Source organism: Hemitrygon akajei, chromosome 23 (genome assembly GCF_048418815.1).
Source record: "Hemitrygon akajei chromosome 23, sHemAka1.3, whole genome shotgun sequence".
In the NCBI taxonomy this organism is placed as follows: Eukaryota; Metazoa; Chordata; class Chondrichthyes; order Myliobatiformes; family Dasyatidae; genus Hemitrygon; species Hemitrygon akajei.
In genome coordinates this window covers 28,835,760-28,861,678 of record NC_133146.1, presented here as the reverse complement: position 1 = coordinate 28,861,678, position 25,919 = coordinate 28,835,760, and the positions used below count along the sequence as shown (strand labels likewise).

The 25,919-nt window shown below is 37.9% G+C and overlaps 1 protein-coding gene across 3 annotated transcripts in view; it reads left to right on the top strand.

The window, feature by feature from the left end:
- tfam (transcription factor A, mitochondrial) overlaps positions 1–25,919 on the top strand; it is a 51,906-nt gene that overhangs the window by 16,452 nt on the left and 9,535 nt on the right. The window contains exons 2-7 of one of the 3 annotated variants that reach the window (XM_073027274.1): positions 222–257; positions 943–1,076; positions 11,039–11,109; positions 11,262–11,411; positions 12,862–12,957; positions 16,833–16,889. In XM_073027274.1, the coding sequence (XP_072883375.1) occupies positions 222–257; positions 943–1,076; positions 11,039–11,109; positions 11,262–11,411; positions 12,862–12,957; positions 16,833–16,889 (544 nt within the window). Of the gene's footprint in view, positions 1–221; positions 258–764; positions 854–942; positions 1,077–11,038; positions 11,110–11,261; positions 11,412–12,861; positions 12,958–16,832; positions 16,890–25,919 lie in introns of those variants that run through there. The other 2 variants (XM_073027276.1, XM_073027275.1) reach the window with 2 other exon arrangements.

Below are 25,919 nucleotides of genomic sequence, written 5' to 3'. Positions count from 1 at the left end.
TGATCAATGAATCTGTTTTTGCTGGTACTAATCAGTAATTTCGCTGCTAATTTAGAATCTTTCTGTATTCACATAATTGCATGCTTTGCATCTTTCAAATATGTAGTGCTATATAAAAACAAGTTTTGCATGTTTTAATACAATGTGCTTGTCAGATCTAAGGATTTTACATTTATTTACTTTGTGACCATTCCCATAAAAGAGTCTCTTCATGCTTGCAGGTTCAAATTTTCTCCACTATCAAGGCACATTTTAAGGTAAAGACAATAACAATGAACAGGAGAGCTTAAATTTCTATTTGGTTTGATTTCTAGTTCCATTCATTGCTTCAAAAATACTCTCTTTAACTTCCTCGTCATTAGATTTTATTTTAAACTTGGCTTTATAAAACAATAATTCAGTCCGGAAGCAGTTCAGAGCAATTTATATTTGCAGTCCATTGTAGACTGCATCATTAGAAGAAAAAAATAAATTGCTTGCAAACTCTACCATATTAAATTTTGCAGTGAACTATGTTTGCTGAACTGAAGGCATCATAAGTGGATACAGAAGCATCCATCTGGCTAATCTGTTCCAAAGGTTTTATTTTGCAAAGCTTCATAAATTCCAAATCCATTTTGAGACTGGTTAACTAATCCTGAAGTGTTTATCAGGGACTTTTGTAAAATTTTAATACCACAACTATGCAACCATCAGATCCAATGATTCATTTGAATCACTTTCAGTTTTATTGAGTTCAGCAGGCTTTTAAACTTTATACTGTAATTTGCTCTCAAAATTCCAAGTATCTAGCCACTATGTTCTTTTCTGAATGGTCCATTTTGTTGCAACGTCTAGTAAAGTTCCTTGTCAAGTAAGGAAATGCAGTTGTTTTTCTATTTTTCTTTTGATTGACGTTATCAGTGAATGTCGAGGGATAACATTTTTTTCTTTGTGAAACAGCTGCAGCAACTTGTGCGTAGCAATACGAAGGTTATCATTGGATAAGCCCCCCATCATCCCTCCGAAACGGCCACTCACTGCTTACCTGCGTTATGTGGTGGAGCAGCAACCAATCTTGATAAACCAAAATCCAGGTAAAAAAAAAGGAATTCATTTTCTAACACAGAATAGTGTACTCTTTTGAAACATCTTATTTTTCTTCATGTTCTTAGTAAATCCTCTTACATGTAGCTGTGGAAACCATGAGGACTCAGCTGCAGCTCAAAAAATATCTAGTAGCATCTGTGGAAAGATAAACAGTTAAAATTTGAGGTTGAATACTCCTTGTCAGAAAGACTTTCAACATTAAACATTAACTCTTTCTACTCAAGCCTGATCTACTCAGTATTTCACACATTTTGTTTTTATTTCTGATTTCTAGTTTGTCTTTATTTCTAATTGTATGCCTCCAGTTTTATTTTTTGTTTTAAGTATCATGTCATGGCCAATATTTATCTCTACTGAAGAATATCTTGCAATAAAATGAGCAGAATTTCTGAGTCAAATCATTGGTGGCCTAACAACCATCGTGCTCCAGTGAGGCAAGGACATAGTGTCCCATAATTCAATAGGGTCCAATGTATTCTAGTGGCTTTCATTAGCACTGACAGCCTGCTGCTCTGCAGAATGTGATGGGCAATGAAGTTCTGCCCAAGGCTGGCAAAGGTTTCGGTTAACATGATTAGTGAATAAATGAAGAGGAAGTGAGCTTCCTGGCCCTGTATTTTCATGTGCATGGAATAAACTGGAGCTTCTGTGGGAAACTTGCACACATTCTGGTCTGGAGTCAATTTCTACATGGTTAGAAACACAAGATTCTTCAGATGCTGGATGTTCAGACTAACATACAATGTGATGGAGGAACTCATCAGATCAGGCAGCATCTATGAAGAGGAATAAACTGCTGACGTTTCAGGCTGAAATACTTCAGGTCTTGTGATCGGATCCTGATGCGTGGTTTTGGTCCGAAACATTAGTTTATTCCTTTTCATAGATGTTGCCTGATCTGAGTTTTTTTTCCTACAGTGTTGTTATCTCCTTGTAAATGTTGGACATTTCAGTGTGAAATAAGACTCTAAGACGTACTGTAGGAGCAGAATTAGGCCATTCAACCCATCAAATTTATGCCATCTTTCCATCATGGCTGATTTATTACCCCTTGAAACCTCATTCTCCTACCTTTTCCTCACAATCTTTGACACTCTTACTAATGAAAAACCTATCAACCCCCACATTGCATGTATCCAATGACTTGTCATCCACAGTCACCTGTGCAATGAATTCCACAGATTCATCACCCTCTGGCTCGATAAATTCCTCCTTATCTCTGTTCTAAGGGGATGTCCTATTCTGAGGCTTTGCCCTCGGGTACTAAACTACCCTCAGATAGGAAACATCCTTACTACATCCACTCTATCTAGACCAGGATCGTTTTTTATTCCATAGATCCTGAACATTAATCAAGGGATCCATGGACCTCCGGTTGGGAGCTACTGATCTAGATCTTTAAATATTCTGTACAATATTCTCAATAAAACCCTGCATGAGGGCTCCCAAGTCCCTTTGTACCTCCTGTTACGATCCAGCAACAATGAATATATAATTGAGACAGGTTTTTTTTATGACAAATAAAACATTTATTAAACGCTGCTTTAAAAAAAAACCCAAAAGTAAACAAATGACTAACTTAACCAGAAGTCGGCTGCTATACGGCAGCTCGAACAGTTCTTAAAGCGAGAAATGCGAACTCAGTTCTTTAAAGTAGTATTACAAAAAGTCCAAAATGATTTACAGTCAGTTAGGAGAGACTTTCCTTGAAGTAATAAATTCTCTTTTGTGGCATTATTGCTGATCCCAGCGGAAATATGCCTTGCCCAGAGGATTTACGATGAAGGAAATAAAATGACTTAAAGGCACTGACCTTTCCTTGACAAAACTCTGCATCCAACTCTTTCTGCTCTTTTAGCAGGAACTATCTCAGACACAGGTTACTAACTCCTTGTACGAAGTTTAAATAAAGTTGACAACACCAACTTTCCTCAATCCTTCAGCTTCCCGAGCTTCGATAAATCTTCACTCTCCGACTGGACTTTAACTGGCAGCGACTTTCAAAACTGCCGGCACAACAATTCTTACAGTAGAAATTAAAACTCCACTTTTAAAATGAAACTGCGTCATAGAATCAAATACACAGCAGAACGGAGTCACTGATGACTTGAGCCATGAACTGACCTGCGTGACCTGGCGGGAAAATTACATCACTCCACCATCACAAGACCATTAGATCATGCCCAGCAGAGCCTCAGTTACATCATGGTCATGTGACAATCACAAGATACCCACGGGTACGTAACTCTCCAAAGTCCCTTTGTAAAATGATCCATGCCTTTATTTCTTCTACCAAAGTGCCTCATCATACTCTTCCCTACACCATATACCATGTCATTTCTTTGCCCATTCTCCTCATCTATCAGTCTTTTTGCAGATTCCCTGCTCCCTCAACACTACTGGCCCCTCCACCTTTCTTTATTGTCCGTACCCTCGGACACAAAGCCATCAATTCTGTCATCCAAGACATTGACATATAACGTGGCGAAAAAGTGGTTCCAACACCGACTCCTGCAGAGCATCACAAGTCACTGGTAGCCAAGTAGAAAAGGTCTCCTTTATTCCCACTCTTTGCCTTTTGCCAGTCAGTCAATCATCTATCAATGCTAGTGTATTTCCTGTAATATCATGTGCTGTTATCTTGTTGGGCTGCTTCACATGTGGCAACTTGTCAATGGTCTTATGAAAATCCAAGCAAACATCCACTGACTCTCTTTTGTCTAACCTACTTGTTATTTCCTTAAATTCCAATAGATTTCAGCAAGATATCCCTTAAGGAAACCATGCTGATTTTGGCCTTTTTTATCATGTGCTTCCAAGTATCCTGAAACCTCATCTTTAATAATGGACTTCAACAATTTGCCAACCACTGAGGTCAGGCTAACTGGCCTATAATTTCCTGTCTTTGCTTCCTTCCGTTTTTGAAGAGTGGAGTGGCATTTGCCCTTTTCCAGTCCTCTGGGACCATTCCAGAATCTTCAAAGATCACCACTAATGCCACCACAATCTCTTCAGCTCCCTCCTTCAGAACCCTGTGGTGCAGCTATCTGGTTCCAGGTGGCTTATCTACCTTCAACTTCCCAAACACCTTTTCCTTAGTAATAGTAACAAGACTTACTTCTGCACCCTTGAATTCCTGGCATTCTCCTGGTGTCTTCAACAGTGAAGACTGACACAAAATTCTAAATAAGTTTGTCTGCCATGTCTTTGTCCTCCATTGCTACCTCTCCAAAATCATTTTCTAGTGGTCCGATATCCACTCTTGCGCCTCTTTTACTCTTTATATATCAGAAAACACATTTAGTCGCCTCTATTATATTATTAGCTAGGTTGCTTTCATATTTAATCTTTTCCCTCCTTATGGCTCTTTAGTTGGCTTCCGTTGGTTTTTAAAATCTTCCCAATCCTCTAACTTCCCACTCATTTTTTGCTATATTATATTCCCTCTTTTGCTTTTATGCTGTCTTTAACTTCCCTTGTCATCCACAGTTGCTTCATCCTCCCTGTAGAATAATGTATCCTGCACCTTCTGAATTGTTCCCAGAAATTAAGAATTGTTGTTCTGGTTTAATCTTGCTAAAATCCCCCTCTGATCAATCTGGCCAGCTAATTTGTCATTTCTCTTTTGTTCCCTTTACTCCACTGTAATGCTGATATGTATATCTGATTTTAGCTTCCTCCTCTCAAACTGTAGGGTGAATTCTATCATATTATGACAACTGCCTCCCAAGGGTTCCTTTATATTAAGATCCCTAATCAAATCTTGTCCATTTCACAAATAAGATACTGCAACAGAGTACATTTCATAAGGATTTTTTTCTTTACACTGTATTGCTTGCTATAGACATGCATTTTTATAATCATTCAGTTTGCTTCTGGTATTGATCTTACCTTGAATTCCTGCCACCTAGACTTGGAATAAAACAAGTCCAATTTGAATTGTACATCCTCTTCTGAGATTGATTATAGAAAGATTGGGCATGAGATAAAATGAACAGTTTTCTTTTGCTTTTGTTCAGGCAAAATTAGAAAGGAGCATCATTTTTCCTGATAATTTCCCTACTGAGTGCACTGTGTTAAGTTGTCAGACTGACTGTAAGTTATATTTTCTGAGTGAGTGAGGGCAGAAATGGAAAGACCATACTGTTTTATCACATGGCTAAGGTGTTGGAGGGAGGGCTTCAGATTTTTAGATCATTGTGCTTTCTTCCTGGGAAAGTGGAACCCGTACAGAAGGGATGGCTTGCTCCTGAACTGGAGGTGGACTGATATTCTAGCAGGAAGGTTTGCTAGTGTTGCACTGGGGGGGAAAGGGGGCTTAAACTAGAGTTGCAGGGGAATGGGAACCAGAGCACCAGAACAGATATGGAGTGATTGTGGAGAAAGCCTTCATAGAATGTCAGGATTCAAAAGGTTGAAATTGGTGGAACTTGGGACTAATGTTATGAACTGAGTAAGTTTCAATGCAAAGAGCATTGTGGAAAGGTGGATGAGCTTAGGGCATGGATCAGCAGGTAGAATTATATTAGTGAGGCTTGGTTGATGAGGGGCAGGGCTGGCAACTGAACCAGGGTTTCGTTTTTTTTAAGAAGTGATAGAGCAGGAGAGATTAAAGGGGGAGGGGTGGCATTACTAGTCATGGAAAATGTCACAGTAACAGTTAGTCAAGACACACTGGAGTGCTTGAATAGTGAGGCTTTATGGGTGGAATTGAGGAATAGATAGGTATGAACACATTAATGGGATTATATTGTAGACCGCTCAACAGTCTGCAGGATTTAGAAGAACAACTTTGTAGAGGTCACAATCTGTTGCAAGAAACAAGGTTGTGATGGTAGGTGATTTTAACTTTACACATTTTGACTGGGACTCCTATACTGTAAAAGGGCTGGATAGGAAGGGGTTTGTCAAATGTGATCAGGAAAGTTTCCTTAGTCAGTACACAGAAGTCCCAGCTGGAGAGAGTGTGATACTTGAGGTGCTATTAGGGAATAAGATAGGGCAGATGACAGATGACTTTGCATCTAGTGATCATAATGCCATTAGCTTCAAGGTAATTATGGAAAAGGTTCCTTTGGTTAAGGTTCTAAATTGGAGAGAGGCCAATTTTTATACCAGAACAGATCTGGCAAGTGTGGATTGGGATATGTAATTTACTTTGGCGAAGGTGTACTTGTTAAATGAGAGGCCTTCATGAGTGAAATTTTGAGAGTACAGTGTTTGTATGTTCCTGTCAGAATAAATGGCAAGGGTAACAGGTTTAGGGAACTTTGGTTTTCGAGAGAGATTGAAGCCCTGGTTAAGAAGGTGGGGAGGTCTGTATAGCAGGTATAGGCAGGCAGGAACAAATGAGGTATTTGAGTATAAGAAGTGCAAGAGAATGCTTAAGAAGAAAATAGTTTGTCATTATGTGGGCATGTTCTAAGTTGTAGGCAACTTAGTCTTTTCATGACCATGATTCTTCTTGGCAATATTTTTTTACAGAAGAGGTTTGCCATTGCTTCTGGGCACTGTTTACAAGACGGGTGACCCCAGCCATTATCAATACTCTTCAGAGGTTGTATGCCTGGCATCAGTGCACAACCAGGACTTGTGTTATGCATCAGTTGCTCATACAAGCATCCACTGCCTGCTCCCATGACTTCATGTGACCCTGTTCAGAGGGCTAAACAAATGCTCCACCTTGCCCAAGGGTGATCTGCAGGCTAGTGGAGGGAGAGCACCTTATACCTCCTTTGGTGGAGATGTATCTCATACCCCCCCCCCCCCCCCCACAAGTATGAAATTAGGAAATATAAAAGAAGATGAGGTTGCTCTAACAGATAAGGTGAAAGGAAATCCTGAGGCTTCTGCAAGATTGGTCCTCTGGAAGAACAGTAGTGTTCTATGCATGGAGCTGAAAGACATGGGGGAGATCTTAAATGGATTTTTGGCATCTGTATTTACTTGGGAGATGGACAGATTTTAGCGTTGTGGTTAGCACAACACTATTGTAGCTCGAGGCTTCAGAGTTCAATCCTTGTGTCCACTGTAAGGAGTCTCTCTGCCCCATGGAATCTTCTGGTGTCTTCCCACAGTCCAAGGACATGCTGTGTAGGTTAATTTGTCATTGTAAATTGTCTAGTGATTAGGTTAGGGTTAAATCAGGGTTGTTGGTGGTTGCTGGGTGGTATGGCTCAAAGGTTCTGAAGTGCCTATTCTGTACCGTATCTCTAACTAACTGTAAAAATAAATGAAAGTGAGTCAAAGCAACAGCAAGGTCATAGACCCTCTACAGATTAGAGGAGGTGGTGTTTGTTGTCTTAATGCAAATTAGCCTGGATTGACCCTAGGGCCCAACAGGTTTTCCCTCGACCTTGCGGAAGGCTAGTGCAGAAATTACAGGGCCTCTAGCAGAGATATTTAAAATATTCTTAGCCGTGGGTGAGGTACTGGAGGATTAGAGGATAGCTGATGTTGTTCTGTTGTTTAAGAAAGGCTGTAAGAATAAGCCAGTAAATTGTATGCTGGTGAGCTTGACATCAGTAGTGGGAAAGTTATTGGAAGATATTCTGAGGGACCAGATATAAAAGTACTTCTAAAGACATGAACTGATTAAGGATAATCAACATGGCTTCAAGTGTGGTAGGTCATGTCTAACCAATCTTAATAGTTTTTTTGAAGAAGTTACCAGGAAAATTGATGGAAGGCAAGGCATTGGTTGTTGTCTACATGGACTTTAGTAAGGCATTTGACAAGATCCTGCATGGGAGGGACCTTGTCAAATGCTGTCCATGTAGACAGCAAAAAGGTTCAATTGCTTGGCATTCAAGCTGAGGCAGTAAATTATATTAGACAGCGGCTTTGCGGAAGAAGCCAGAGTTGCTATATATGGTTGTCTCTCTGATTTGAAGCCTGTGACTAGTGGTGTGACGCAGGGATCAGTGATGGGTTTGTTGTTGTTTGTCATCTATATCAATGATCTGGATGATAATTGTAGCTGACTGGATCAGCAAATTTGCAGATGACACAGAGATTGGGGGTATAGTGGACAGTGAGGAAGACTATTAAAGCTTGCAGTGGTTTTCTCAGCTAGCTGGAAAGATGGGCTGAAAAATGGCACATGGAATTTAATGCAGAGAAGTGTGAGATGTCCTGCTTTGGGAGGACCAACCATGGTAGGTCTTGCATGGTGTGTGTTAGGCACAAAGGGATCTCGGAACACAGGTGCATAATGCCTTGAAAGTGGTGTCACAGGTAGAGACGGTCATAAAGCTTTTGGCACATTAACCTTCATAAATCGATGTATATAGGAGTTGGGATGTTATGTTGAAATTGTATAAGGATTTGGTGAGGCCTAATTTGGAATATTGTGTGCAGTTTTGGTCACATAACTGTAGAAAAGATGTAAATAAGATTGAAAGAGTGCAGAGAATATTTATAAGCATGTTACCATGACTAGAGGACCTGAGTTACAGGGTGAAAGGTTATAGGGAAAGGTTGAAAACATTAGTAATTTACAGAAAGTAGAAGATTAAGCGGTGATTTAATAGGGATATAAAAAATTGAGGGGATATGGGCACATTAAATGCAAGCAGGCTATTTTCGCTGAGGTTGGGTGAGACTGTAACTACAAGTCATGGGTTAAGGGTGAAAGATGAAATGTTTAAGGGGAACATGAGGGGCGGCTTCTTCACAGGGTGGTAGGAGTGTGGGAAAAGCTACTAGCACAAGTGGTGGATGCAGGATCAATTTCAACGTTAAGAAATTTGGATAGATACATGGATGAGAGGAATGTGGAGGGCAGGTTGATGGGAGTAAGCAGATTAATGGTTCTGCATAGACCAGATGGGTCAAAAGGTGTAATGTTTTATGACTATCCTCTAAACTTTATTATTAGCAAATGAATGGCCAGGAGCCAACTTTACCCATCATCGTTGTGTCGAGGTTTGGTGTCTTTTTTTTAAAAAAGAACATTCCAAACGTCCTGTAACATGTCTGATGTTAATAGTGAATAGTGCATTTATTGATTCTACTTTGTCAGTCAATGCACTAGAGACAGGGCACCACATGTATCTGTGTTTCCAGCAAATCAAAGTTGTCATGCTCTGAAAACAGGCTACTTAGAAGGATGCAGAAACAACAGCAACTAATCCAAGTAAAAATTAAGTAATTTCTCTGTATCTAAATTAGGTGTTTCAAATCAATCTTCATATGATAATATCCTCTGTGGAGATAGCCAGTTATCTCCACTTGATACAGAATTGAATTGTCTCTGTCGCCTAACTAGAAAGGCTCTTTAAAGATGCAGGTGAGAATTTTTGGAAGTATTGAAAAATCTAAGAATAGGTAAGTAGAGTGATTCTATAGAAATAACAAGTGGATCAGCAGGGAGTCACTTGCAATCATCAGTCACCACACTCCAGCACCAATTCCTGTTCCAGGCTCTCATCAAGTGTGGCACCAGTTATCATTATGCAGGAAAAAGATTCTGGCTGACTATCTAATCTATCTATCTATGCCTCTTATAATTTTATATATGTACAGTCTGCTTTTCTCTAAGGAAATTGCCCCTGCCTACCAAATCTCTGCAATAACTAAAGTCCTCCAAGCCAGGCAACGTACTAGTGGATCTTCACTGTACACCCTCTCCAATGGAATTACATCCTTAAAGCACAAGATCCAACACAGATACATTTTTTCAAACTTGAGAATCTTCTTTTGGGAGCCTGGCATCTATCTTAAGCCCCAATTTGCTTACCTCAATTGGGCTGAGATAATTGTAGGGAAAACATCAAAAAAAAACTGTGGACAAAAGTGGCAGGTTAAACAAAGAAACTTGAGTGATACTGCCATCTAGATGTCAGTTTGAAGATTTTAGTGTCATTTAGTACAGCCAAATAAATCTGCAGTAAGAGTTTTCACCGATCTACAAAGGGACAAACCTCCTGTCCTATGCTTTCATGCATAAAACGTTCACTAATAGAATCTGATCACCTCATTGACTGTCAAGTGTGAGATTCATCAGTTCCACTGTCTGGTAGCAGTATCACACTTTCAGATATAATACAAAGGCAATAATTTTTCTATTCTTTAAATGCATTATTTGGAGTGTATTTCTCTATATTATCTCTTGTACTAGTCTGTATTGTTGGTATGTTGGAATACAAATAAACTTTTCTCTGGCTTCCAGCCAGGTGTAAGCATGATTTTTAACTTATGTTTCCATGACAAGCTCCGCCATCTTCAGGAATGTCGCTTAGGCATGTGTAGTACGGTGGTGTATATACCCCCGGTCATCCATCCTTCCTAATTGGTTAGTCCTCAACCAACTAAGTTTCTGTTGTCCCACCTTGTTTAGAATTGAATTCGAGTTCTTACTTAGAGCGAGATCTTGGAATACATTTTAAAAGCTACTTAACATTTGAAATTCCCCAAATTTCTAAGTTTGCAGCAAAAATGTAGAGGGGTCTAATAGTTTTCTTGGACTTAATTATTTATGCTGATTTATGGCCATTTTTATGTATGGAACATCCCCAGATTACGACAGGGTTCCATTCCTGAGAACTGTTTGTAACCCAAGTGGTTAGCCAGTCAGAAAGTGCCCGTTCATCAATATGCCAACCAAGAAAACATCTATAAACACCAGGATGTTTAATTCAACCATTTGCGTTTCTCTACAAATAACAATGATATTTTCACAACCGAAGTTCTCACATGGCAAGAAGGTGCTTGCAACAGACAGCAAATCATATGCACAGTCTATATGTAATTTGGGAGTTTGTAACATCTAGTGGATCAGTATACCTAAATGCAATTTGAGAGATGTTGGGCGTCAGCAGACTGGGTGTATTTCTGGATTTCCTCCATGGTTGAACCTCTGTCTTTGTTATTTCGCTTCACTATATTGTCACAAGCCAGTCACATGAAACTGATTTGTTTTTACCCAACATGAGTAATTTACTTACAGATCTCACCGTGACAGAAAGGATTAAGTGCATTGCTCAGGGTTGGAGACAGTTAACTGCAGATCAGAAGCAAGTGAGTAATTTCAATTTCTTGATCAAGAGTTATGAAGTATAGAATCACATAATATCCATATTTTGGCTTGCTCAATACTGCGTGATAATTTTATCAAAAATTGACTTGCCTGCCCTTTGAAATAACTGGTATTCTAATTGTCTTGCTTCCAGCCATATGAAACTGCAGCAAGTGATAGTAGAGTGAAATATAGGTTGGAAATGGCAGCTTTCAAAGCTCAACTCACTCCAACTCAATTAGCTGTTCTGAAGGAAGAAAGGAGGCACAAGCTGGCGAAACGAAGCACAATGAGGCAGAAGCGAGTGAGTATGAAGTTAGGAATGTCTTTTCTAACTTTATTAGCAAAAAGGACTTTAATTCAAAATAGGCTTATTCCTTTCACAATGGATAATAAACTTTTACATAATTAGTTTCAAAAGGGGATTAAATATATAGGTGACTGTTTTGAAGGAGGTATATTGATGTCGTATGATCAATTAAAAAATAAATATAAAATATCAAATAACACTCTTTTCTGTTATTTTCAATTAAAAGCTTATTTACGAGAAAAGCTGGGACAAACAATGTTGATACCAAAACCTAGTGAAATAGAAATATTAATTCAGAGAGGAAAAATTAAAAAATTTACATCTTGTATGTATAATTTGATTCAAAAGCAGACAATTAAATTAGAAATTCATAAATCAAGACAAAAATGGGAATCTGATCTGAATGTTAAAATTGATGGAAAAAATTGGTCAAGATTATGTTCTGATAGTATGAGAAATACAATAAATGTTTGACTTAGATTAATACAATATAATTTTTTACATCAATTATATATAACACCACAAAATAAATAGATTAAATTCAAATATGTCTGACCAATGTTTTCGATGTAAACAAGAAATTGGTACTTTTTTGCATTCTACTTGGTCTTGTTCTAAAATTCAACCATTTTGGATTAATTTAAGATTTTTATTGGAACAAATTATTGGAGTACAACTTCCACATAGTCCATTGCTATTTTTATTAGGAGACATTGAAGGGACAATAATGAAATTTAAATTGAATAAGTATCAGAAAAAATTTATAAAAATTGCTTTGGCAGTAGCCAAAAAAGTTATTGTAGTTACTTGGAAATCTGATTTAAATTTAACTATGGATCGTTGGAATAATGAAATACATAGTTGTATTCCATTTGAAAAAATTACGTATAATTTAAGAAATGAATATGAGATATTTTTGAAAATTTGGTCACCATACTTACGAAAGATAGGATTAGATACATAGGTCCTTTGAAGATAAAATTATAGTAATTGGGGAAAGTGAAAATAAATATCAAAATCATTTTGAACTCCATGGAACATGTGGGGTTCCTCCGATATCCAGGCAATCTTTTTTCTCTTTCTTTCTTTCTTTTTTTTTCTTTAGATAAGGATTAAGGGGGAGGGTTAATATCACTTTTCTTACCATTTCATTATTACATTTATTCTTGTAATTTCTAAAATTCAATAAATACATAATATTTTTTTAAAAAAAGGAATGTCTTTTCTATGACGGTCCACAATTCTGAAGAATGCTTTGTCAGCATTTTACTCTTCTTGGTGGTGTGCATATATTGCATCTAGTCCATCACTGGAGTTGTTTGTAATGCCAGATGCTGTATCAGGTTGAAAGGGTGACATTAAATTTTGAAATTACTGAAGTACAGATATGAATTTGGGTTGTGCCATTAAGAACTGTTACCTTAATATTTTTTTTTGCATGTAGAAGCTTACAATGTTGGGAAAGCCTAAACGTGGACGGTCAGCTTTCAATATCTTCATGGCGGAGAAGTTTGAGGATGCTAAAGGTGAAACTTCGAAGGTAAGCTTTTTTTTGTATCATTCTAAAACATTTGTTTCAACTGCTTGAGTTTGGTGACCTTGGTCTTTTTAGCTCGTGCATTCATTTTGGCTCAGCTAACAAATATATTTTTAAAAATCCTGTTTCAAAGGGCTTTGTGCAGCTCACTGAATGCTTTATATTTACTATTTAGATTTTCTCAAACTTTAGAAAGACTGTTAGTCATGTAGTTTTCCTTCAATGCCTAACCAAAGCAGCTGTATGCTGCCTTTTTTATTTTAATATTCAGTTCTGGTGCACAGAATTCTAATAAAATCTTTCTACCAATGCTTTAAAAAAAATTAGAGAATACACAAACAAGAGGAAACTCTGCAGGTGCTGGAAATCCAAGCAACACCCACAAAATGCTGGAGAAACTCAGCAGGCCACACAACATCTATGGGAAATAGTAGTCATTGTTTCAGGCCAAGACCTTTCACCAATCAACTTCCTAGCTCTTTACTTCACCCCCCTCCCGGCTTCACCTATCACCTTGTGTGTCTCTCCCTCCCTTCTCCCCACCTTTTAACTCTACTCTTCATCTTTTTTTTCTCCAGTCCTGCTGAAAGTCTTGGACCAAAACATCGACTCTACTCTTTTCCATGGATGCTGCCTGGCCTGCTGAGTTCCTCCAGCATTTTGTATGTGTTGCAGAGAAACTATACATTCAGTTTGGTTCCATGTATAGATAGATAGATAGATAGATACTTTATTCATCCCCATGGGGAAATTCAACTTTTTTTCCAATGTCCCATACACTTGTTGTAGCAAAACTAATTGCATACAATACTTAACTCAGTAAAAAAAAATATGATATGCATCTAAATCACTATCTCAATATATTATATTTATATTATATTTATTAATATATTATTAATTTATTAATTATATTTATATAATAAATCACTATATTGTGTGTTGCATCACAATTGGAGGAGATTTAGCTGAGCTGAGTAATTTTGACAAGAATTAGAAGAAATAACTTGAGCTATTTCCACTTCAGCCTATTTGAGGATCTACAAATATAAATTCACCCATTTGGAATTGCTAAAGTTCGAAGTAATTTCAACTTGTACATTTGTTGCTTATTCTTAAATTATTTAAGAAGCTGTATTTTCTAGGCAAGCTTGTAAAATAATTCTTTGTACTTGCAAGGGATACATTTGTATTTAAGAATTGATGAATGTTTGTTGGATGGCAGGCCACAGAAGGTCATTCACGGCACTTGTCTCTCAGTTATTCCATTAGTTCTGTTCAAAATAGCCCTACAGATTTTCCGAACGTGAAACATATTAATGCATCTGCTTTCCTTGTTGCTCTGGGCATTGCACAACAGATCTTGAATCATTTTCATCTTGAAAATTTCATTAGATTGCTTATCAGTTCTTTCTGTGTGTAAGTATTACCTAATTCCTCAGTCTCCCCATTATAACTGAAGTGTTTCACGTACAGTACTGTGCAAAAGTCTTATGTAAATAGAGTGCCTGAGAATTTTTCATAGTACTGTATTTGTCAATGTGGAGTGGAGAGCAAGTTTATAAACCTGGCAGAAGCAAAGAATATTGGGATTGGTGAGAGTGGAGCGCCACAGGAGAAGTGTAGGACAGGTGGCAGAGAAGGAGTGCTGGGGTGAGGGGTGGCACAAATGCAGACATACCCAGCCTTGAGACACCTGACAAATCGTTTATTAATCATTACAGATCTCTCTGATCTAGAGACCCATATCTGAATCAGGGTTACCATCACTCACATATGTCATTTATTTATTTGCAGCAGCAGTACAATACATAAAATTACTACCATATTGTGCAGAAGTCTTAGGCACATTGTGTATGTGTGTATATACCCAAAACTGCTAACAATATTCCAAGTACAGTCTTGACTAGTGCCTTATAAAGCCTGAGCATTACAATCTTGCTTTTATATTCGAGTTCTCTTGAAATGAATGCTAATATTTCATTGCCTTCCTTACCACTGACTCAACCTGCTAGCTAATCATTAGAGAATTTTGCACAAGGTCTCCCAAGACCCTTTACAGCACTCATTCCTGAATTTGTTCCTTGTTTAGAAAATGGTCTTCTCATTTTTAACATTGGAGAGGTGGTACAGGAGCCTGAAGAGGCACATTTGACATTTTAGGAACAGATGCTTCCCTTCTGCATCAGATTTCTGAACAGTCCATGAATACTGCCTTGCTATTCTTCTTGTGCACCCTTTTTTTTTGTAACTTGTAATTTTGTTTTGCACTGCATTGCAGTCACAAAGCAACAAATTTCAGGATATGTCAGTGATAATAAACTTGATTCTGACAGGGTATGGCCTTGTATTCTGCATAAAAATCTCCTTTTGCAAGAGCTATACGAGAAGAACAGTCAAGGTGTTTAGATGTGATCTCTAGACTAAATGGCTTGGAATGTTTTGTGCTCAGTTCTGGTCACCTTGTTTTAGGAAGGATATGGAAGCTTTAGAGCAGGTGCAGAGAAAATTTACCATGATGCTGCTTGGACTAGAGAGCATGTCTTATGAAGATAGGTTGAATGAGCCAGGACTTTTCTCTTTGGAGCAAAAGGGGATGAAAGGAGACTTGATAGAGTTTGTGCAAGATGATATGAGGTATGGGTAGAGTTGACAGCCAAAGACTTTTTAACCCCCAAAACAGAAATGGCTCATACAAGGAGGCATAATTTTAAGGTGATTGGAATAAAGTATTTGGGGGGGTGGTGTCAGAGGTAAGTTGTTTTACTTTACTCCGTGATGGGTGCGTGGAATACCCTGCCAATGATGATGGTAGAGGTAGATACATTAGGGCATTGGAGAAACTTAATGGGCACATGGATGATAGAAAAATGGAGGGCTTTGTAAGAGAGAAGGGTTAGATTGATCTTGGAACGTTACAACACAGTACAGGCCCCTCGGCCCACAATGTTGTGCCAACATTTTAATTTTCTCTATGTTCTATATCAATCTTGTTGAGCATCACTCATTTCACCCGGGGCTGCAATTCACCTGGATGCTACTATGGATTGTTATCAAAAGATCCAGCAGAAAGTGTGCACATAGCTGCAGAGCTCTGGGTTCAGCTGCTTGCTGCTGTGGCAAGAGAGTCTGCTGTATTGACTGACTGACTGACTGCACCAAGTAATGTGACTGACAGCTGTGGAACTGTGAACCAGTGAGATCCCTGTCAGGTAGTCTCTAGAAAGGTACAAGGTAAATTAATGAAAAGACAGATATATTTACTGTGGCAGGAAATTTTCCGGTATAGAACTTTGGGACATACTGTTATGCTACCCCAGATAACACTTGTGGAAAATATGCAAGAGGGCTAAGCCACAACATGAGTAATTGAAACTCATCTGACTTGAGCACAAATGTTCTAGGACACCCATAACTACTAGCCAAGAGGACAGTGGTAAATTTCTGGAAATGATTTCTTTGGAAAATATACAGGTGCTCAGTAGGCTATAGCCAGTTTCTGTGAATCCAGTTCAGGTTATGAACAGTTCACAAGTAGATAATGCAGGAGTGAACTGACGGCAGAAAATGTCTGCAGCAGTTGACAAATTCATCCTGCCAGTCTCTTAAATGCTCACAGTACTTAAGTCGTGCATACTTAAGCTGTGGAGGACCTGTAATCTTTTTCATTCATTGATGAGGCAATCTATCAAATCACTTATCTAATGTTAATAGATTCAGATATGAATTGTTGGAATTGGTGTGATTATATAGTTGGATATTTGCATGTGGCATTTGATATTAGCTATTTAGGCTGAGACTTTTGAAATGTCAATTTTCATAATTTGATATTTAGCATTGTTTATGTTAAATAAAATAATTTGTCAAATTTGTCATTGTAGGCAAAGCTGAAGAATCTCTATGATATGTGGCTAAATTTATCAGATGCTCAGAGACAGGTAAGGATGGCTTTTGTTTGTATTCCAGGATTAAATGCTGCATAAATGCATAGTGGTCCCTTCATTTTTTATTTTCAGTTTTGTTTAGAAATTCTGTTCCAACATGCACTTGCATTATCTTTTTCTTTGATTTCTTTCCTAATTTCTCCCCCCCCCTCCCCCCCCAAACTGCTGGTAAGAAACTGTGACCTGGGTATTTGACATTTTCCCATCAGGATCTTGGGTTTAAATCCTATTGGATTGACGGATTCTATGTCTAATGAGTACAAGACTTCTATGTGGAATTAATTTGTTGTCCATTTCTTGAAAGTCAACGTCTACAGAATAAATCTGATTCATCTCAGTTATTCAGGCTGGTTTCAGGATTTCAGCAAAACAGTGTTAGAGGAATTCAGTAGTCAGGCAGCAACAATGGAGAGAAATGATGATAATTAAAAACTATTGATCACGAGTGAGAAATTCTTTTGTTACAGCAGGAACATTTAAAAACGCACTTAGTGTGCAGACTTTAATGATAAAGTACATGATAATAATATACACAGTAATAATTTACCAATGTGGAATAATTTGCAATAATGTGCAATAATAATGTACAAAACGATGAAACAGTTGATGTTTTGAGTTGAGATTCCTCATCAGCACTCTGGACTTCATTAGATTCAAGGACGTTTAGGGTTTGGTCTTGCAGTTCTTCAAACATTTTATCGAGATATGGCTGCTTTTCTATCTCCATGCCACTTTTTTTTTGTCTTAGCCATATAAACTTAATTCCCCTGATCTAAAAATGTTATTCTTGATTTTATTCTTTGAGCATCCATAGCCTATGTGGTAAAGTGTGAATGGGACTGGAAATGGGAAGTATATCACTATGATAGAGTGGGTGTTGCACTCGGATGAAGCAGATTTATTGAAACGAGAAGACTTATTCTCTCTACTTTGAGTCAAACAAATAAGAAACTGTGAACAATAATTAGACTATTATTGACATGCATTTAAGAAGTAATGCATCCTGTTGTATTTTGGCCTGAGCACTTTAGAATTATCTGGTGGGGGGCAGGGGGAGAAACTAGTTTCAGTTAACCAACTCTTGATGAGCATCAGATAAAATTTAAAAAACAAACTGTTTAAAGAGAGTGCTAAGGAAATAACAAAACTCTTTCTAGTCCATACAACAATGATCATTGAATGGAATAGCATAGGCACTAGCCAATTTGACCCACCTCATCCTGGTGACTGTGATGTTTATCTCCACTCGTCTCATTTGTCCACATTAGTTTCTGATCCCTCTATCTTTCCTATCCAAGTATCCAGATTGTATCTGCCTGCATTACCACCTCTTTCAGTCTGTTTCTGATATTCACCATTCTGTGTTGAAAAAACTTACCTTTATCCTTCAAAAATAAACGGTTCAAAATTACATAAACACAAATAAAATTACTTTTGGCCCCTAACATTGCAGTGTAAATAAACCCAGCCTATCCAGTTTCTCCTTGTGACTACAGCCTTTCATTTCAGGTTACAGGGTACAACTATGGTTGGTCTACTGCCAATTTCTGCAGTGCAGCAATCAGAATAATGAACTAATGTATTGTGCAGCTGCTACATTACTTCTTGATCTGGGTAACGAATGTCTCAGCCTATGATGGCAAGCATAATAAATGCCTTTTTCACCATCCTATCCATCTGCGTTGATGGTTTCAGGGAGCTATGGACTTGCACCCCTTGTTCTCCCTGTGTGTCAATATTCTTAAGATCCCTGTCCTACCAGAACTTGAACTCCCAAGGTGTATTGCCTTATTTGGTGGATTGAATTCTATCTGCTATCACTATGTCCAACTTTCCAGCAGATCTCTGTACTGCTTAAACTTTGCTATCCACAAATCCACCAGTTCTTGTGTCATCTGCAGACTTACTCCCAACATTGGCATCCAAATCAATTATATGTATTTTAAGTAACAAAAGTCCTAGCACCAATCACTGCAGAACATGTCTGGTCATAGACCTCCACTCAGAAACACTACCCACTACTACTCTCTCCTTTCCCTCTGCCAATTTTGATTTCACTTTGCCAACGTGCAATGGATTTTTGTGTCTTATATTTCTGAACCAGCCTACTATGCATGACTTTGTCAAAAAGTCTTGCTACAGTCCATGTACACCATGTCAACTATTCTGAACTTCATCAGTTTTCTAAGTTAACTGTACTACTGCGATCTAAGGTTAAAATGGCTTTGTGCACAAGACCATTCAGTTAATGCCTAAAACTTGTATTGACATGCTGCTCAAGATGGTGGGATTTTGATCCTGACCAGATTGCATGTTCTAAATTACGTGGATCAAATATTGGTGGAGCTATCAGTGGAAATCAAACCTTTTCTCTTTGAAATTGTATTGTATGGAGAACAACAAATCCAATGTGACTTGGTTAGTTGTTTTCCATTGACAGTCAGGGATGTATTAACTTCAGAAATATTTGAACCTACCGATTCAAGTTAGGTGTGGAAGTGTTATTTTTGTTGAAAGCAACTTCACAAAATCTGCATTTTGTGTGGTTTCTTTCAATAAAAAGTCATAAATCACAGGAAACTTAAGCTTTAGATATTTTGTAAATACATCATTTGTTACAATACTTTGTGTATGAAGTGAGCACTTTAAATTAATTTGAATGCCCGTGAAGCCTTGTTAAAATGGAATACTAATAAAATGTTTTAATGTTGGAATGATTTGCCATTAATCATGTTATTAAGTTAAGTATAATTTATTGTAGTGATAGAAAATTGTCAATAGGATGATTCTGGGAGGAATATTTCCCAATGTTCTGTCTTAATTGACATGGCTAAAGTGTCACAACAAGGTTTCAAACATAAATTTCTGGGGTTCTGAATATTTGTACCTTGAATTTGCATTCTTACTCAGGCTAATGTTTGCCTGGAGGATTACAGCATTGAAATGAAAATATTGTATGGATAATTTGGAATCATCGCTGGGAATGCAGAAGGAATCGGGTGAGCTGCTGTATTGAGCAAGCATACCCAGATCCTTTAGTGAGTCATCATTCAGTTGTTGAGCAAATATCTTGCAAATGCCATTTTACGATGCCAAATTAGAATTTTCCTCTTTCTGTCTTTGTCAAGCCCATTCCCAGTTAAAAGTAGTACTTATTTGTGTTGTTAGGATAAAGTGTCATTATTTTGGGTCTACAGTATTTTATTTTTAACAGTAAGCCCTTCTAATCTAATTGAAAATGCAACTTTTAATTATTGAAGGGTTTTACTGTGAAATTATAAATATATTTAAATACAAATTACAACTGCCTCAAGTTAAAATGCCCGATTCAAACCTCAAGTGAATTAATTGATTTGGGGTATTTCATGTAAGTATTGTTTAAGTTTAATTAGGTTTATTTCAACTGATGTTAGGTATCAAGGAAAAGAATCAGTTGACCACTTGACCTTGAGACATAGCTTGTTCAAAGGCAAAAACTTATTTACATTTTGAATATCACCGAAGTGAAATAGGTAAACCAAGAGGCCATAAATATGTTCTGGATCTGCTGATGGGAGGTAGCATGGGATTTGAATATCCACTCCAGAAGCTACTCTGAGCACCAAGTGCCTATTAAGAACTTAAATGAATGGCAGGAATTGCTTTTTTTTGTTACTGAAACTGAGCAGATCGTGTCTTAAGATTGCGTATTGCTAGTTATTTTGCCATTCAGCATCATCTTCTTTGACTGTTAATAAATCTTGTAGATTTCTGTACATCCTGTTCAATGGTAGCGGCAAAGGATTGGCATGGCCTGGATAGTAGGGATCTTTGGATGCTGGAATTCCCGCAGATACTAGTGGTGGGGAGTGGTGTGCCATGATGTATTGGACAGAGTACACTGATATCTGCAGCTTCTTGCAATTTCTGCACATTCAGATTGCTGTACCAGACCATGATGTAACCAATCGGGATACCTTCGATGGTACATCTGAAGAAGTTTATTAGTTTTTGGTGACCATCTAAATCTGCTCAACATCAACTATGATCTTTGAAAGAAGGAGCAAGTGCAATGGGCTGAATAGCCTATTTCTCTTATTTCATCTGCTGTGAAAATTCAGTCAGATCAGCAGACAAATGTCTGCCCAATGAAATGTTTTTTTTCTCATCATTACAGGCTGAAGAATTGAAATGCAAAACTAATTTTTAATAACAGCATTTTCAGTTATAAATGAGCATAAGAATGATCAAGACTGTCAGATTGGCAACAAGTTTTGAATACAATTTAAGATTTTTAATGTAAGCAATTACTTTCATGTTGAGACAGAATTGAGACATCTTTCAAAGAATCTGGCTTCCATGTGGAAGGAAAAGGGTATATTTGGACAACAGTCAATTCGCAATATCACACAGTACATTAACTCCATATGGACAGATGTTTTTTGAGGTCTGATTTGTTAAAGTACAGTTATTAACAAGCAATAAATTCAAAGTTTTATTCTCTTTCACAAATATCAGATATTGTTACCCTTTATTTTGATGTATTTTGTTTCCATGTGGTCTTATTTAATGCAATATATGAATTCAGAATCATGTAATTGGACAACATATCTCATTCTGTCTTTAAAAAATGAGTCATGTGTAACAGCCACCCTCAGACCTCCTCATACATTGCCCCATGTACAAGGGAGATATTAACCCAAAACATGGAATAAATTGCCAGAGGAAAGTGGAGAAGCAAGTGCATCAAAAATATTTTAATGTTTAATATTTGGGTGAGTTCCTGGATAGGAAAGATTTCGAGGGATATGGAACTAGCTTTGATTGGAATCTTAGTTGGCATGGACCAGCTGGATTGAAATGCCCCTTTCCAAGCTGTGTGATGATTCCTATTTCCACACTTTTAATAACAATCTTCTGTTTGTCTTTGGAAACTTAAGGTATAAAAACTTGCCAAAAGGTATTTGTGTCAGGTGCTGCAATGCAAGAAAATAGTAGTCTAACAAATTTAAGGCTTGAGTAGTGTGCAAAATTTGAGTTCCTACATGTAAGGAAGCAGTAGTTTTTCGTAGAGATGCATATTCCTGAGTTATTTTGAGTTGATATTTATGACACACCACAGTGAGGCACGGGGATTGCTTTAGAATCTGTTACATTTTATGTACAAAGAGATGTAACTTTGAAGGCCTATTAACAATTTGCCAAGATAATAACATTGTGCAAAGAAATTGGATAATATAAAGTTATGGACTCAAAATATAACATCATTATAGACTTAAGTCTTGACAATTCATGTGTTTGAAAATAATAGAAGGCATTGACAAGTACTTCATTGCCAGCAGACAGATTCAGGACAACAGATTGTGATTTTAAAGTCAAACCACTTAAGGGAGGAATTTGTACAAGTTATTTGAAAAGACTGTTCTTTAAAGCAAGGTGTATAAAAAGAAGCTAAGATGCTTCATGATCTGGAGAAAAGGTAGGGGAATGGAGTTGAAACTGCTGAGTCTAGCTAAGTAGAATAATGACCAATTCATAATTCTAAAATCAAGTGTTACATTCAAACAACAGTCAAAATTTTCTTCTGCTTTAACAACTTTACTTTCTCCGTTCATGTTAAGTACACTAAGCTGCCCTTTTCCTACCCACGATCCACCCCCCCACCCCATCCCACCTCCATGTGCATGCTCATAACAGGGAAAGCAAACATCCCAACTAAATACATAGTTCAAATGAACAGAATTCAGCAATCTCCCATCCTATATACATAAATAAGTTAACTGGCCATTGGTTTTGATGTAGTACTATTACCTCCAGTTGGTAGGCCTAATAAATTTCTTAAGCTACCTTATACCCTCAGTTAGTGCCTTCAGAGTACTAGAAAATAAAAATTTATATATATACCGTAGATTCCGGATTTTAAGCCGCTACTTTTTTCCCACATTTTGAACAACTTTGAACTTTGCGGCCAATAATCCGATGCGGCTAATGCAAGGTTTTTTTCATGCCGCCAAAAACATTTTGCCTCGTAACAGTAGACCAATAAAATTGATGAGTAGTTCACAGAGGTCCAATGAAATTGTACGATAAATCAAGCGCACTTTCACAATTAAATTATTGTAAATCAGTCATTTGTACTCACCCTCATCAACATGGAAAACACTCGAAGCATTGTGCTACCTACCCTCTTAGTTTAAACTATATTTGTTTTCTGTACTACATCGCGGGATGCTATGACGACACACCCGGTTTCGCGGCGTCTTGTGGGAAAATGCCGTTTGCGATGAAACGGAAAGGAGGGGGTCGAGCGGCGGAGCGGCTTTGGATCTGAGCGAACTCTGCTTTTAAATGCCGTTTGCGATGAAACGGAAAGGAGGGGGGGAGCGGCATTACGCGAGCGGCTTTGGATCCGAGCGAACTCTGCTTTTAAGTTAAAGGTATCAATAACTTTTCCTGGTAGGCTGCAGTATATATATTTTTTACCAGTCGTTAGGAGATATTGGAATGTTGTTCAGTAAAGAAGTATACGCAACGTATATTTAAAAGTAGCCGCGTACGGGCACGGTTCGAAAAAAAGCATTTGCAATATGTATTTGTTTTTGTTACCATATGGATTTAATTAAAAGTTAAAAAAATCCTCACGTGTAATATCTTTCTGTGTAAATATCTCATATTACAACGTGGGACACCTGCGGCCGAAAATCCGGTGCGGCCTAAAATCCGGTGCGGCCTTTACATTTAAAAAAATGATTTTATTTCTAAAATTAGTGCCAGCGGCTAAAAATCAGGTGCGCTCTGTAGTCCGGAATCTACGGTATATCAACTCAAATGTCCTTTAGGACATGGGATTACCCTAGATGTTGATACAATTCTGAAGGTACCAAATACCTTCTCTAAGTGCCTTCAGCAGCACAAGAGCTGGTGCTCCCTTCTTTGTGAGGCAGTCAGCTAATTGTTCCTTTGTAGTTGGCCGTAGCTCGTGATGACTTTTTTTTGTGCTTGGGACAAGTTCCCTGATGCTGCTTATCTCTAATCAAAGCCTCTAACTGACATGGTGGGTTTGATGGCATCAACCTCAGAATAGATGCCTGACAGAAGTTATTTGTAGAGTGTCCTTTGGGTCACCACGATCAAACTCAGAATAGAGTAGCCAGTATTGGAGTATAAAATATTATGGAGTATAAAACTTAATGATGCTAAAAACTATGGTGTGTTGGTATATGCTAGGGAGAGGTGGCTGGGAGCGCGCCAGCTGTGAAGTTGTTGTGTAACCAAAACTGTGTGAAATGCTAAAAGACAATGATGTGTTAATATATGCTAATCAGATATCCAATTGAATGTAGAGACAATATGTGTTAATGAAAAGTAGCTAAGAGATATTTTGCTTTGAACGTGTCGGCTGTGTAACTAAAGCTATGTAGGAGACAAGTTGTCTGCTGTGTAATTAAAACTATATAGTCGACTAGAACGAATAAGTCAATAGGTAAAAACAATAGTAATGGATGTACTGTGATATGCACCGCTTGGATATGTTAATGCAGCTAAACCAGGTTTGCTTTAAAAAGCGGCTGGGTCCGAAAATCGGGAGGCATTCAGCGACTAGCTCAATGACTGTCTCAACTTTGATTTGCAAATTAAAGTTTAACCCTTCTTGAAGAATTTTCTGCGTCTCCTGGTCATTTGAAAAGCACGTTAAACCACGACACCAGATAAACTGCATTGTCAATACCATCAGACATTGCAAGGATTTCTCCTACCAATGTACTACATACAACTCTTTGAATCCTTTTTGATTGCCAATAGAGAGGAGAAAATTTTCCCTCTTCTCACATCAGTATTATAAAATATCTCCCTTGAGTCCCTCCAGGGAGATTTCCAAGTGATCCATCACTGAAGACAACAAACCTGAATGAGCCATCTTCTCCAACCTGTTGAAACTTTGTCTACTTTTTCAGATTGAATTCTGCACACTATCTTGTTTTCCTCATGTGAAGTTTGTACTCTGGCATTTTTTGTTGTGCTGGATGCCAAGATCCTGGCATCAAACATCATGTCATGTCTGCTCTGTCTTGCCACCCATAGTATCTGACCTATCTTTGACCTGAGTTGCTCAGCTTCAGTTGCACTGAGGGGTGCATCCTGCTGTATGACCCCTGTAGATTCCATGTGGATTGTTTGAAGATTCCTGATGTAGCTTTCTTGGTGCAGTTGTATTATCCCTGCATAGCAGAATCTTGTCATGTTCCTCGCATCCAAGCTGAAAGGCTGACTTTAGCTGAGGGATGGCTGTTGTGGCGAAGAGTTGTGAACCTCCTCGTATAAAGTCATTTACATGATAGTCAAGTACTCCAATTACATGACATTCTGAATCTTACCAATAAAAAAAAAGCTAGATCCACTTGTGATGTCTTTCCACCTGTTTTCAATATTATTTCCTTGACCTTTTTATACCAGTAGAGTGATGTATCTGCTAGACCACACACTTTTTGAGTTTTCACAGTGTTACTTCATTTCTGGCTTCCAGGGTGGGGTTTAATGTAAATGTCACATGACAGCGCCATTCCCTGGAATAATGCAGATTTTATGTCCATGGAATTGGGTTGCCAATGCTTTTGACAGATCACTGAGAGAAATAGTCACATAGACTCTGATGCACATGTTGATGAGTCTTTTCTGAGTTCTTTTATGTTCTGTTCCTCAAAACCTCTAGCCACTAGGCATGCTTTTGGTTTAATTCCTGTTGGGGTTTCTTTCCGGCTGCATGCACATCTTGTAGACACTATCTTTTGGCCAATGTCTCTGACTTCCTCAAACACTCAATTATTTCTCCCAGCTTCTGATTTCATCCTGTTTTGCAGATTCAGATGACACCACCATAATTACTAGGACATCTTCATCTTGATATTTCTCAATGTTGGAAATGACTTAGAAAATGTGTAGCTCGGGAGGTTGATGGTTGCATTGAGTTGTTCTCCAATCTTGACAATCTATTTGCACACGTTTTGTCTCCATATGAAGAGACGTCATCAGTGCACAGTTCACTTG